At 50.8% G+C, this 14030-nt stretch overlaps 1 protein-coding gene across 2 annotated transcripts; it reads left to right on the plus strand.

Moving 5' to 3' along the window:
- The first annotated feature begins 4857 nt into the window (after positions 1-4857).
- TBXT (T-box transcription factor T) lies at positions 4858-13412 on the plus strand. 2 transcript variants are annotated; one of them, XM_003792379.1, is made up of 8 exons: positions 4858-5228; positions 5717-5981; positions 6686-6820; positions 7589-7650; positions 7772-7833; positions 9274-9447; positions 11237-11363; positions 13139-13412. In XM_003792379.1, exons 1-8 carry the CDS (start codon positions 5023-5025, stop codon positions 13410-13412), a joined length of 1305 nt encoding a protein of 434 aa, XP_003792427.1. In that variant the 5' UTR covers positions 4858-5022. The 2 variants fall into 2 exon arrangements, with proteins under 2 accessions (XP_003792427.1, XP_003792428.1); XM_003792380.1 differs by lacking the exon at positions 9274-9447 and having other exon boundaries at positions 4923-5228.
- The last annotated feature ends 618 nt before the right edge of the window (positions 13413-14030 follow it).

A 14030-nucleotide genomic window follows, 5' to 3' on the forward strand; every position in this document is an offset into this window, starting at 1 on the left:
GAAAACTCTTTGGGCTTCTGAGTAGGACACAGAAAACCCTGGCCTCTGGGAAACTGAAGCAGAGCCTGAAGGGGCAAAGAAGTTGCTCCAGAAGGTACTGGGACGCGGTGATGAGGGACGTGGAGGAATGACAGTTGCCAGAAAACCACGGCTACCGCGGAGAAATAAAATGTGCATTGGAGGCAGTAAAAACCCCAAGCAGCATGGAGGCAAATTGACAGGGTGGTGTGGAAGAAACATCTCACAAGTCATTGAATGTATGCAGAAAGATCTAAGAGAGGAAACGACACAGGGGGGACACAGGAGAAACCCAGAGTAGGTGAGGTAGTCCTCCGACAGACACAGAACAAGGCCCCGCTGGGAGCCCTGCTGAGTGGAATGGGCTCTCCCTGCATTCCGGGCAGAATCAGTGAGGAGAGTCCCCTCACTCATGCACCAAGGAAACTGGGAATCATCAGCATGGAAAAAAATTCAACATCTAGGCAGAAAAAAAACTTGAGCAATCTGCCACGGAAGATCCCAATTCCCAGCTGCCCACACATGGGAACCTGGAATCCCAAAGAGACAGCAGCAGGGGTCTGGCATTGTAAGGAGCAGTGTTACAATCCCAAACATTCAGCCTGGCCAGGTTGGCTTGTTTGTTTTTAATGTGTGAACTCCTGTCACTAAACCAACCACACACTGTCCTGTGTGACAAAGCCCAATGACTCAGAAAGCTGAGCCAGGACAGAATGTGGTCTTAAGGTGCTGCTTGAGGCTCGGCACCTATAGCTCAACCGGCTAAGGCGCCAGCCATGTACACCTAAGGTGGCGGGTTCGAATTCCCAGCCCGGACCCGCCAAAACAACAATGACGGCTGCAACCAAAAAATAGCCGGGCGTTGTGGCGGGCGCCTGTGGTCCCAGCTACTTGGGAGGCGGAGGCAGGAGACTTGCTTGAGCCCAGGAGTTGGAGGTTGCTGTGAGCTGTAATGCCACAGCACTCTACCCAGGGGGACAGCTTGAGGCTCTGTCTCAAAAAAAAAAAAAAAAAAAAGGTGCTGCTTGAGTTTATGCAAAGCTGCACCCCTCCCCTGCAGGACAGGGGGCAGAGCATGAGCTCAGAGGGCAGCCTGCTGCCTCTCCATAGAGTGCAAGGGCACCTGGGGTTGGGCCACTGTCCCCAGAGAAAGACTTTTAAAAATATGTCTTTGTTCTTTTCCACAAAACCACAGTCACCCCAAACAACCCAATATCCTTTTCAAAATTTTCAATGATAAGAAGTATAAAGAATTATGTTGTAAACCTTTAAAAATAGTAAATGAAGTTTCTATTAATGGGGGAGACAAATAAACCAACTGGCGACAGAATTAATTGCCATGAGGCCCCTGTTGTCATCTCTGACACAGAACTTGGGGATACTTGTGTTAAATCTGATTAGTTAGTACAGGAGAATGAGCTCGCCAGAGAACAAAATGAAGAAAGATGAGGAAATCATGCCACAATGTGCACAGCTTAGGGCTTTTCATGTATATATGTACACATGTCCAGTCAGCTCTCCTGTCTGAGGGTTCACAAATCTGTAACTGGTTGAATGGACAGAAAATATTTAAAATCCAAAATAATAAATCAACAATAAAAATGCAAATAAAAACAATAGAATATAACATCTATTTACATGGCACTTTCATTGTATTAGGTATCATCAGTAATCTGGAGATGATTTAAAGTACACAGGAGGATAAGTGTAGATTATATGCAAATACTACACCATTTTCTATAAGGGAGTTGGGCACCCTCAGGGGCCTGGAACCAATCCCTGGTGAATACACACACACCGAGTAGAATCCCCACAGCTCGCTCCTCCATACACTGATCACCTCCTTAAGTTGACCTCCTTTTCATAGACTGGATACGCACCACATGTACGCACCACAGTACATGGGTGTTATCAACACAGTAGGCCTACTTCTTTGTGTTGACCACCTCTGTATTCTGACCAGTTTGTTATAGTCCCTTGAGTGGTCAACTGTCAGAGGTTCTACTGTGTATGTATGTTTCTACATTGAGCACATATAAAATAAGAAAAAAATCCAATTTTTCTTGCAGGCTTGAAGGGGACAGGAGTGTGGAGTAAGGGGCTCTCAAGGCTGCTGCCCCCTCAGCCTGTTGTGGCTCCATTGATATTGCCTCCTAAACACAAATGGTTTTGCTTTCTGGAAAGGTGTTGGTCCTGGGAAAACTGCCAATCTGGGAATTTAAGGGTGTGTGTGTGTTTTCATGTTATATACAGTGTTTCCCAAGTCATTTTTTGGTAAGTCCTGTGCATCTTGAGCCCCAGCCTTGAGATCCTGTCCCCTTTCTAGGTGTGGCAGAGCTTCCCAAGGAGAGGCAGACCTGGGGACAGAAACAGCTGGAAGAGCCTGGCCCCTTCCCTCCCAAGGAAACACCTTGTCATTAACCCCGACTTCTTTACAGCCGGGCTGGAGGAAGCTTTTGGCTGTAAACTGTCATGCACTGTAGCCTTCCTTGAAAAGGTGGAGGGAGTGGACCTGGTCCTGGGAACCAAGTAACAAAGACAGAAAATCAGCCTCCGAGAGGGGAGGAAAAATCATCCTTAGGAAGTGAGAGACAAGAGCCGCTGCCCATCAAGGCGAGAGGGGGTACCGCTGACTCCCACTCCTCCGGCTGGGGGTGAACCCTTCTGGCTCACTCTCCTTAATGCTGGAGACATCCTTTCATTCCTTCTGAGCGTAGAAACTGTATCTAGCACGTTAGAAAAGTAACATTCTTTTCTGCTGGGGATCTATTTTTATTTGGCCGCGCCCTTCTGTTCAGAACAGCAGTTTGGGAGCGAGCTGCTGCAATTTCCAGGTTTCCCTACCCGGTTCGGGAAGGGAAGCCCCGGGCTGAGCGGAGTGCAGCGGGGAAGCGGCGGCGGGAAGCTCCGCTCCGGAGTTTTGAGATCCCCAATATTCCCCCCGCACCTCTCCTCCACATTTCCTATTATTCTACGCATAGAGGCCAGGGGAGTCTTAGGCCACAAAGATGCCGTTTTAGGCATTTTAATACTTTCCATAAGGAAGGTGATATACGCGCGCTTTCTGTGAGCCCTAGAAGGCGTGTCGGGACCGTCAGGAGCAAACGAGGTCCTTTCGGTGCCTCTTTCGAGGGGGAAACGACCCCCTTCGGGTCGGCCCCCTGGGGGTTGCTCCCTAGACCACCAAAAAAAAAAAAAAAAAAAAAAAAGACAGAAATGCGGCAGTGACGAGGCCCCCGGGCTTCCCTACTAGTCAGTTTCCAGTCCCGAGATAAGAAAGGAGCCTGAAGTGAGCTCACACCCCGGGGAGGCAGGTACCCTGCCCTCGGCTGGCTCCCAGGAGGCCTGTCCCAGAAAAGGGACAGTCCCTGGCGGGGATCCCTCCTGTGGCTTCCGGGGAGATTCTCGGCCCAGAACGAACCCAGCCTGGTGCCCGGTGGGGTAGAGCAGGCGCTGGGCACAGACTCCAGACCCAGCCGCAGAGCCCCCTTGTCAGGCTCAGGGCTGTTCTGACCGCCTGTCCCACCTAGGACATAGGATTTTTCCAGAGGGCGTGTGGACGGAGCGCGCGCGAAGACCTGGAAACTGAGACTGGAACCCGGGCCCTGGTTCAGTGACCGGCCAGGTGTGCAGGAGCGCGATGCCCGGCTCTGACGCGGCTGCTGCTTCCTTCCCCCTTCCCAGGCTCTCGTTTTAGGAGGAATGTAATTGTTTAAAGAGACCCTATTGAACTATTTCCTGCTCATTGTCACCTTTCTCAGCTTTCCTGGCTGAGATTCTCACCGAAAGGTAATAAACCAGTCGCTGCCGACACCGCCTGGCGCTGCCCCGCGCGGGAGTCCAGCTTCTCCGAACAGGCAGACCAGCCCCGTCCCACTCCCGCCTTTGAAAAGCAATAACAGGGCAACAGAAGCCAAGCACGTTTCCGGGCCGCACCCACGCACGCACACCTGGTCGCCAAAGTCCTGTTTGTCTGTGGGGAACGAAGACATTTCCCCGGGGAATCTTTTATTAGCCTTTCCATCTATTTCTGCGCGCGGAGCTTCCCCTTCCGACAGGTGAGGGCCGCGGGGCAAGCGGGACGCTGGGCGGGCTGATCCACGGTCCTGAGCGTTAGTGAAGCACCTGCGGCGCGGCCAGGCGAGGGATGAGTCCGGACCGGTGCATCGGAAACTGCTCAAAGGGAGAATTGAGGATTCCGAGCAGCGAGACGGGTAAGACCCGGGCGATGCAGCCGCCACTCGCCCTAAAGCCGGGTATGCGCTCTGTCGCAGGAGAGTATGGAGGCGCAAGTGGCCCGGGTGCAGGTGAGCACCGCCCAGGACACTGCAGCTGGCACCTCGGCGGGTCCGGACTGCGCTCAAAGAGCCAGGAGGACCCGGCTGGTGGGAGCTAGGGAGCGTCGCGGGTCTCCAGGCTGTGGTCGCAGTGGTTGGGGCTTCGGCGTCCCGCTTCCCTCCTTCCTCTAGGGCCCGCCCTGCCGCTTTGATGGAGGTGCAAACATTTGGGGAAGGCGGGGGTGTAGGGGCTGGCCCGGGGTTCCAAGGGCTGGGGCCGGGATTTACAGGAAACGTGCGCGCGGGAGCCCATTGTTGGCCCCGGGCCTCCCAGGCCCGCCCGGCGGGGTCTGATATGGCCGCGCGGGGCCAATGGGCAGCTGCCCCACACTTCAAAGGGCGCGCTGCCCAATCCGCCGCGCCCCCCTCGGCGGCCGCTGCAGCTCTATTTATGGGGAGGGAACCGAATTTCTCTCCCCAGAGACCTGCCCTAGTCGCGCCTTGGGGGAGTTCAAGTGGAATAACCTCCCCCTTCCCTCTCTCCCGCCTCCGCCCCCCCAGATCTCGGTCCTCGCCCTCCATCTGGTTCTGTTCTGGACCCGGGCGGTCACAGGTCTCAGCCTGAACGGCCCCTTTTCTCGGAAAGCTGTAGCCGAAAGGGGTGAAGGTGGCTCTTAGATAGATCAGGCCTCGGGGCGGCGAGGCTGGGGCGGGGGCGGGCGGGACCATGAGCTCCCCCGGCACCGAGAGCGCTGGGAAGAGCCTGCAGTACCGCGTGGACCACCTGCTGAGCGCCGTGGAGAGCGAGCTGCAGGCGGGCAGCGAGAAGGGGGACCCCACCGAACGCGAGCTGCGCGTGGGCCTGGAGGAGAGCGAGCTGTGGCTGCGCTTCAAGGAGCTCACCAACGAGATGATCGTGACCAAGAACGGCAGGTAGGTCGCCCCCAGCCCGCGGGCGTCCCGCCCTGGGCGGCTGGCAGTCTGCGGGCCTGGGGAGTGTCGCACTGGAGTGCCCTGCCTCCTGGTTTCCTCTCCGGTAGTTAACAGCCCTGAGTGTGTTCCTGCTAGCTCTCTTGGAGGCTTTCTCTGTGGAAACTTGAGAAAGAAGGACTAGAATCTCAGGGTTCCAACCTCGGAGGAGTCTCCAGGACCCGCGAGGTGCCCGCCGGGTTTGGCCTGGGCGCCGAAACTCATCCCTGGGTCTTGTCCAGTAGAGGCCGTGGAGATAGTGCGGAGACCGCCTGGGCCTGGGGCCTAGAGGACTGGGGAAGAGGGGACCCCATGAATCAACTTTGGACGTCCCCAAGGGGCTTTTCTTTGCCCCGAAATAGCAGATGCCTTTGTCAGCGCCGAGCTTTCTGCCTCTGGACTCCTGGGGCAGATTCGGGGTCCTCCTGCTGCGCCCGCCCTTTCTGTTCCAGGAGGATGTTCCCAGTGCTGAAGGTGAACGTGTCAGGCCTGGACCCCAATGCCATGTACTCCTTCCTTTTGGACTTCGTGGCGGCCGACAACCACCGCTGGAAGTACGTGAATGGAGAGTGGGTGCCTGGGGGTAAGCCCGAGCCGCAGGCGCCCAGCTGCGTCTACATCCACCCCGACTCGCCCAACTTCGGGGCGCACTGGATGAAAGCGCCCGTCTCCTTCAGCAAAGTCAAGCTCACCAACAAGCTCAACGGAGGCGGCCAGGTAGGTGTGACGAGGCCGGCTGAGGCCCTCGGGCTCCCAACCTTCCCCTAGTGGTCTTAGAGGAATGCTGCTTGGAGGAGCGAGCAGAAGGGGGGATGCGACCTGCGGAGAAAACGCCACCGCCTCCGGCAGGTAAGCCTTTACTGCAGTTTATATAGGTAGCTGGAACGCTCGCTTTTGAGGAGGGCAGGTCTCAGCTATGGAGAACTTCTGTGTCCGGCTCTAAACTCTCCCGTAGAAAGGATACCAGCCTGTGGTAAAGTCACATTGGAGATAAACGGGTACCATAGTGGTAACTGTGAGAAGCCCCACCAAAGTTGGAAACATTTGTCCTTTTCTAAAGAACATTCTTTACCCAGATTTTGTTCCTTGAAGACCCAGTAGTGGCAAGTTGTAAACAAGTCCTGTCTTTTAAAGATATCTGTAGCCTTCCTGGAAGCTAGGACTTTATTTCACCAGGTCAGAGGATTTCCTGGTGGGCATTCATTGCCTTTAATGGTGTGTAGCATCTCCTATTTCTTTTCCAAACAAGCTGTGGGACGCAGCACACATAAAATCTGAGAATGCAGCTCACCTGGTGGGAAACCTGAATGCTGAAGCCCTTGCTCGGAGCTGAACGATTTTCTGTGTCTTGGATGTGTTTTCTCCTTGGATGCTTTGTCCTATGGTAGGGTTGCCTCCAGCCCTGTGTCTGTCTCCCTCAGATCATGCTGAACTCTTTACACAAGTATGAGCCCCGCATTCACATAGTGAGAGTCGGGGGCCCCCAACGCATGATCACCAGCCACTGCTTCCCGGAGACCCAGTTCATAGCTGTGACAGCGTATCAGAACGAGGAGGTGAGGTGGGGAGAGGCAGGGAGGCTGTTCTTGGGGTGCCCCTTCCTGGGGGTTCTAGGAATGGAAGGTGGTGTGCAGCCAGCCCCATGTTGAGACTTAGTGCCCTTTCAAATAATTCACTGCAATTTGAGGAGGCTGGGGGGAGGTTTAAAATGTCTTAATTTAAGCATTTCTCCCTTTTAATTTTCCATAGAAGCATCAACTACATGTTAAAATGGAAAGGTGCACAGGGCATGTAGGGTTAGTAGTGAGAGACTTTCTGCAGAACAAGACTTGAGTGGGAGAAATGTTCCCAAAATGTTCCCCAAATCCCCCATGTCTGTGCAGTGTGGGGCTCAACTGGACGTCAGATACCCATAAGGTGCCTGCAGACTAGTGCCTCAGCCTTACACCAGAGTGTACAAAGTGTGTGATTTCCCTGCCTCCAAAGTCAGGGTGGACAACAACCTAGAAGTAATAGTTCATTAGTTTCTGAGAAGAACCAGCTCATGTTTTGAGTCATTTTTGATTTATACACACGAAGTCAGTAGTAGATTAACTTGATTGTGAATCTTACTCAGAACATTGGCTTTGAAAGCTTTTCATGAATGTGCTATTCCTTACAATTATTCAGCAGCTTCAGACCCAGATAAAAAACTGTCTGGAAAGAAGTCTGGTTATATTTGAATATTTTAAAAGTCCTACTGGTGTTTCTGAATTTCTTGATGCCAAATCCAATTTCCTGGCTAGTGAGCAATGTACCAGTAAATGCAATTTCTTGTTTTTCAGATCACAGCTCTTAAAATTAAATACAATCCGTTTGCAAAAGCTTTCCTTGATGCAAAGGAAAGGTGAGAGAATTCTAACTGTCCCTTCCCTCGGATGAAGAAATACACAGAGATGATACACTGCTGCACATGGCGTTTTCTGAGTTTTCTCCTTTTTGACAATCTGATAACACTCTTTCGACAGAAGTGACCACAAAGACATGCTGGAAGAGCCTGGGGACAGCCAGCAACCAGGGTACTCCCAATGTACGGTTTGTGGCACTCTGCTCGCTCCGCTGCTGTTTCGGGATCAGACTTACTGAGAGCTAGCCAGGGACTAAGCTCGCTGAGAGTGGGAGTGCAGCCCACAGCAGTTTCTGGGTGTGAGTGGGTGTGACTGGGGAGCAGGGCTGCCCCGCCACTGTGCAGGGCACTTGGCACTGTGCTGTCAGTGCTGCAGAACCATTCCTAGCCTCTGTCCTCATCTGGCTGAGGAGAACCTCCTGGATACTGTTGTTTTGCCTTTAGGCACCGGCAGCTGCCTGGGATCACTGGGGCCTTGATGGGTGTTTAGACTCTCCCCTTTGGGGCAGGAGGGGAATCTAGATCACCAGATTCTGTTTGAAATGGTTTCTGCTTTTGTTAGCGACTGAAAACTGAAGGACCACCCTTGGGGTGATGGTTGTAAACACTTTTTTTTCTTAGCCCACTTAGGTTCTGGGAATGTTGCTTTTGGTGGAACTAGGGTAGGGAGAGTCTGCTTTATGTCCATTTCCTCTTTGGAGTTCCCTGAGGGTGCAGGATGCAGGTCATCTGCTGGAGAAAAGGCTCTGAGTAACCTGTCCTGTGCACCCAAGGAAGGGCCTTGGGGATGTTAAGCAGTTGGCAGCATAGTAGGAAAGTTAGCATGTTTGTAATCCTCTTCAGGAGGCTGGATGAGCCACATGGCATATTCCTCCTGGAAGAATCATTTGCTGATCTGAACATGCATTTTTGTTTTTATGGAACAGCTCCCGTAGGTAAGCGTGGACTATGAACCACAGCTCTGGCAGGTGACAGGCCTGAGAACCGGGCACACAGCTGATCTTCCCTAAGGTTGAGGTCTGAAGAATTACCTGTAGTCTGGAAATTGAAATTAGAGTAGTTGTCCCCTCCACCCCAGGGTTGCTTTTTCTGAATTAAAATTAAGGGTTTGAAAAAAGTGGGTTTAGAGGTGTCTTCTTAGAAGAATAAGCAGAAAATGGGTTCACCACAAGCCTTGACTGTGTGGGTGGTGTGAGGAGCTGGGAGGGTGCTGGCAGTTCTGTCTCATCCCTGCCCCTGGCCTCTGTTGTTACTTTGTATTCACACTCAGCCCTGTTTCCACATTGGATTCCTGTGAGTTTTACCTTGTTCTTACTTTGTATTCAGGGAGGAAACTGACCTCCCTGGGGGAATAGGAGATCTCAATAAACAGTGGTCAAGGCAGTAGCTTCCCAGATGGACTCAGGGGCCCTGCAGGCTGGGAAACCTGGTTAACTGTGTACTTTGTGTGGAGCTGAGGCCCTGTGGTGCCCCTAGGCTGGGCATTGAGTGTTAGACCTTAGGATACTTCACTCCATCAGGGACCCCTGAGGCACGGATCCCCCATCACTGCTCTCTTCTGACTTCATGAAATAATAGAAGTGATACAAGGGCTAGTTACTCAACATTTTCTCCTCACAGCAGGGGGGTGGCTGATTCCTGGAACCAGCACCCTCTGTCCACCCACCAACGCCCACGCTCAGTTTGGAGGCCCCCTCCCCCTCCCTCCCACACATGGCTGTGAAAGGTACCCCGCCCTGCGGAGCCACCGGTCCTCACCATATCCCAGCCCTTACGCTCACCGGAACAACTCTCCAAGTAAGTGACAACTCTCCCAGTAAGTCCCGAGTTGCGTCTGCCAGGGCTGGTGGGTGGCTGGGAGACCCTCTTCTGGAGCCCGCAGCAAGCCAGGTCTGTAGTGGCTCCACGGGGGACGTGTCTGCTCACCACTGGCTCAAGCACCAAGATCCACACTCTGAAGCTTGCAGTGTTGAGTGTGGCTTAGAGTTAGTGCTCTAAATTTCTAAAATGATGGATCACTGGGTATTCTGTAGTCTCACTGCATAGTGCCTAGGTTCCAATATTTTATGAACCTCTCTAAAGTGATAATGTTGGGTCAGCCAGGAGCAAAAATTCCTGACAAGACCAGCGATTCTCCGAGAGTGTTTCCCAGACCTGGGCACCAGCATCACCTGAGAACTGGTTTCTCAGGCCATGCCCCAGACTTAACGGAATTGGACGCTCTCAGCTCTCGGGTAGACCCAGTGATTGGGGTTTTCACAAGTCTCCAGTGACCCTCCTGGTGCTCCAATGTTGTGAACACTGGGAAGGACCATAAAGATGCCTTGCTGAGTTCTCCCCAACCCTGCATGTGTCTAGACTTAATTTTGTCTGGCTCCAGAAGGAGGAAAATAGCTGAAGAACACCATAAAACAATTAAGCAATTAAAGCTGATTTAAAATGAAAAGAGCTTGTTGGGTAAGGAAATGGCAGTTGAGACTCCTTCAGCCAGAAACTAGACTGGAGGCAAGAAGATGACGTTAACTTTGCCTGCAGTAAGGTTTCTGTACCTCATTCTTATGAAATAATCAGGTTAAAGTTATATGAATACACACACAGTGGCATACAGTAGAACTTCTGTAAATGGACCATCTATGGGTTTGTTACAAACTGGTCAGTACCCAGAGGTGGTCGCTGTAAAGAACTAGGCCTGCTGTACTGACCCGCTCACTGGTGCACGTCCAGTCCATGGAAATGAGGGCAACTTAAGGAGGTGGTCAGTGTAGGGAGGTGGTCAGCTACAGAGGTTCTACTGTGTACACAGTATATATACAGAGGGTACCAAAATCCATACTTTTTAAGAAAAGAAAAAGCTATATTAAAATTATAGTATTCAATATAGTCTGATAACAAAAGATGAGCACAAGTCTCACTGAACAGCTTTTGTAATTGCAGAAGTCAAACATGACTTGACTGTTACAATTTCAATACAGTTTTTCATTTGTAAAATGTGTGTACATTTTTTGGCACCTCTGCAGATAGCATGTATGTGTGTGTGTGTTTTAAAAATGAGCGGTGCTACCCCCCAGTCAAGTTATTGCAGGATTCGTGGTATGGGGCAGCTACTGATTTGATTGTGAAGAAAAATACTTGGGTTTAGTGGAATGTGTTTTCCTGCAGAATGTCCTAAAAGTCACCCCCAAAATCACCACACTCAGGGAAACCAAGAAAGTATAGACAAATGTACTTTTATTTATAAAATGTTCATTGCAAACTTTTATAAAGAGGTGGTCAACATGTAGAGAATATTATGAAAGTATTTTGTCACATTTTGTAATGGTGTTTTGGATAAACGAGGGTACAATCAGCCATAATTTCCCATTGTCCCTGAGTATGATATCTTTAGGCGTGACTTTTGGAACACTGGCAGTAACACTAGCCTTGGACAGCTGATCGGGCAGACTGATGCTTCCTTTCTGTGTATAGTGTCCTGTATACATTTTGTTCTCAGTGTTGGGTAGCTCCAGTTATTGGTAGTACTTTATGCTCTCTGTTGTTTTTGGAAGACCCCAACCAATAACTATGCTTTCTTGCCCCCCGCCCCCAGCCTACTCTGACAACTCGTCTGCATGCTTGTCCGTGCTGCAGTCCCATGACAACTGGTCTGGACTTGGAATGCCCGCTCCTGCCAGCATGCTCCCCGGGAGTCACGCCAGTCCGTCTGCTGGCTCTAGGTATGTGTGTGTGGGAAGTGTCTGCAACTATGCTGTCCCCACTCATATTGGCCCTTATGCCTCACTCTGCTCTATCCCTGGGGGGTAGGTGGCTTTTATTTATAACTCCCCCTTAGCCAGCTATGTCCAGGGACCCCAGGTTATGTGACTGTTGGGTTCCTTCTTGTGGTCTGTTCCCTGGGAGGACCTGTAGCTCTTTTAGGACTGTGGAGTGAAATGGGAGCTGGGCTCTTCTAACCCCAAACAAAACCAGTGCCTTCATCCTGGCTGCGCCCCTTGTGTTTCATGTGATGGAGCCTCTGTGAGCCTCAGCTCCCTCCTATATAGAAAGAAGACAGTGAGAAACCCCAGCTTCAGCCTGTCTCTTGTAGGATTGTGGGGTCAGTAGGTGTAGTTTGAAGAAATTTTTCCAGAACCATTTTCAGCAGTGGCTATTAAATTAAGGAAGTAAGTTTGTTGGTGTTTCTGTGGATATTGGGCCAAAGTCCTTATCATATGTGCTGGTTAAGTGTTTAAAGAACACTGGTTATGTTATTAACTTGCAAATGATGTCATGCAGAAAAGCTTAACAATCAAGCAGGGTGGTAAATAGGATCAATATAAAAACGTAAAATAACGAAGCTACATGTCGACCCTCACTTTCCAGTGAAGAAAGGGACCCAAGATGTGAAATGGTTGGTCCAGTTGTTGTTAGCTCTTAGCAGAGCAAGCCTGGGATCAAGTGATCTTGACTTCCAGAGCAGTGCCTTTGATTGTCTAGAATTCACAGTATTTCTAAGATGTAATTCTGCCTGTCAAGGAAACAGTTTCTCTAATTTTCTACTGTTAAAAATGAAGCAAATTGTGCATAGATGGAGACTTCCCACTGCTCTGAGGGCCCCACTCAGGAGGCCGTCCCCAGTCAGGTAACATGCAGATCACAGACTGCTGACCGTGCCCCAGCTCTAACCTTCATCTATAAGATGGGACAATAATCAGCCTTGACTAACTCAGGCTTGTATACAAGGTCAAATACAATTGAATATAGGACATGGCTTGGTAAGCAGAATAGCAATATAAACAAGGCCTCGCTACTCACAGAAAGACTCTTACGGACTTTTTTCTCCAAATAAAATTTTATCGTAGCTGAATATGATTCAGTTCTACATACTTAGACTGGAAGATTTAACACTCATTCTTGTTCCCAACGTGCTCATTTGATACATTGGGAAACGAAACCTCAAAAGTAGTCTCGGGCCAGGTCTAAAGTGACAGAGCTAATTAAAGGCAGAACTGGGACTTCCTGATCCGCCTCCCAGGTGGGTTTTGAGGTGCTATGTGGACACCTGCCTGCTGGTGTTACTCTGGGGAATGCCTTTCACCGCTGACTGCATAGGAGGGTCCTGTCTTCCTCATAGGAAGGGCGGCAGGGGGTGTGGGTGTGCCAGTGAGCAGCAGCGGCTTAAGCTCATTTTCTGAACTTTGACGGAGTATGTCTGGGAATAGGACATCCTGAATGAGAGCATGAAACTGCTGGTCTGGCTGCTCACGGAACACTTGATAATGTTCTGCTGGAAGCTCTGCGTTTGTGAATAGCCTTTCTAATCTCCTTCCTGATGTGCGACAATAACTTCTGTACCCCTCAGAATATAGTTGTTAGTCATTTAAAAATATGGAGAAAATGACCTATTTGAAAAATCGTATAATATTAGGGATGGGACTTTGAGCATTGGCCTGTCTCTCCTGTGGCTGCTTGTAGCTCTTCCCGGGCCTGACTCCGGTGTTTTCCGTTGCAGTCAGTACCCCAGCCTGTGGTCTGTGAGCAACGGCACCATCACTCCCGGCTCGCAGGCGGCGGGTGTGTCCAGCGGCCTGGGAGCCCAGTTCTTCAGAGGCGCTCCTGCGCACTACACACCCCTTGGCCACGGAGTCTCAGCCTCCTCATCCTCAGGGTCCCCACTGTATGAAGGGGCTGCCACGGCCACAGACATTCCTGACAGCCAGTTTGACGCCCCTGCCCAAGGCCGCCTTGTAGCCTCGTGGACACCTGTGTCACCACCGTCCATGTGAATCAAAGTCCTGTCTCACACCATACTGTGACTATTGTGATGACCTCTGATGATGGATTTGACCTCTAGGCGCAGGATGGCAGTCTCCGGGCTTTAAGGAACGACATGGAGTATCCCTGACTTCACTCTAGAGTAGGAGGAGGAATTTATTTTCTGGCCTTTAGCAAGAGTTCCCCGCCCCCCCTTGCTGGCATCTATGGCAGCAGTGTTGCCCTGAGTGGCTTCTGTGCTACAGGGGAATCCGAGGATGGAGATGATGCAGGTGGCCCAATTCCCTGAGTCACCGTCTGAATTGTTTGCCAGGGTCCAGAACTTTTCTGTTTCCCGTATGGCACACAAGGGGATTCTCACACACCAGAACTTGTAAACTGCATTGGTCCTACTTTAGTGAGATTAAAAAAAGCACACTTTTAAATCTCTTCCTTGTTGCTTTCAAATAGTTAGAGAGACAGAATACAATCATAGTTCAGAGGAGCAGCTTGTAGCTGAATTTGAAATTTGACTGCTCTGCCCACTAGAATGTGTTTATTTTGAGCATAATTACCTAATCTCGGTTAAACCTACAATTGTTTTATATGTTTCTTTTGGAGAAGTAGCCAAAGACAATCAGCAGGAAGAG

This window comes from Otolemur garnettii, unplaced genomic scaffold (assembly GCF_000181295.1).
Source record: "Otolemur garnettii isolate 467f Iridium unplaced genomic scaffold, OtoGar3 scaffold00056, whole genome shotgun sequence".
NCBI lineage: Eukaryota > Metazoa > Chordata > Mammalia > Primates > Galagidae > Otolemur > Otolemur garnettii.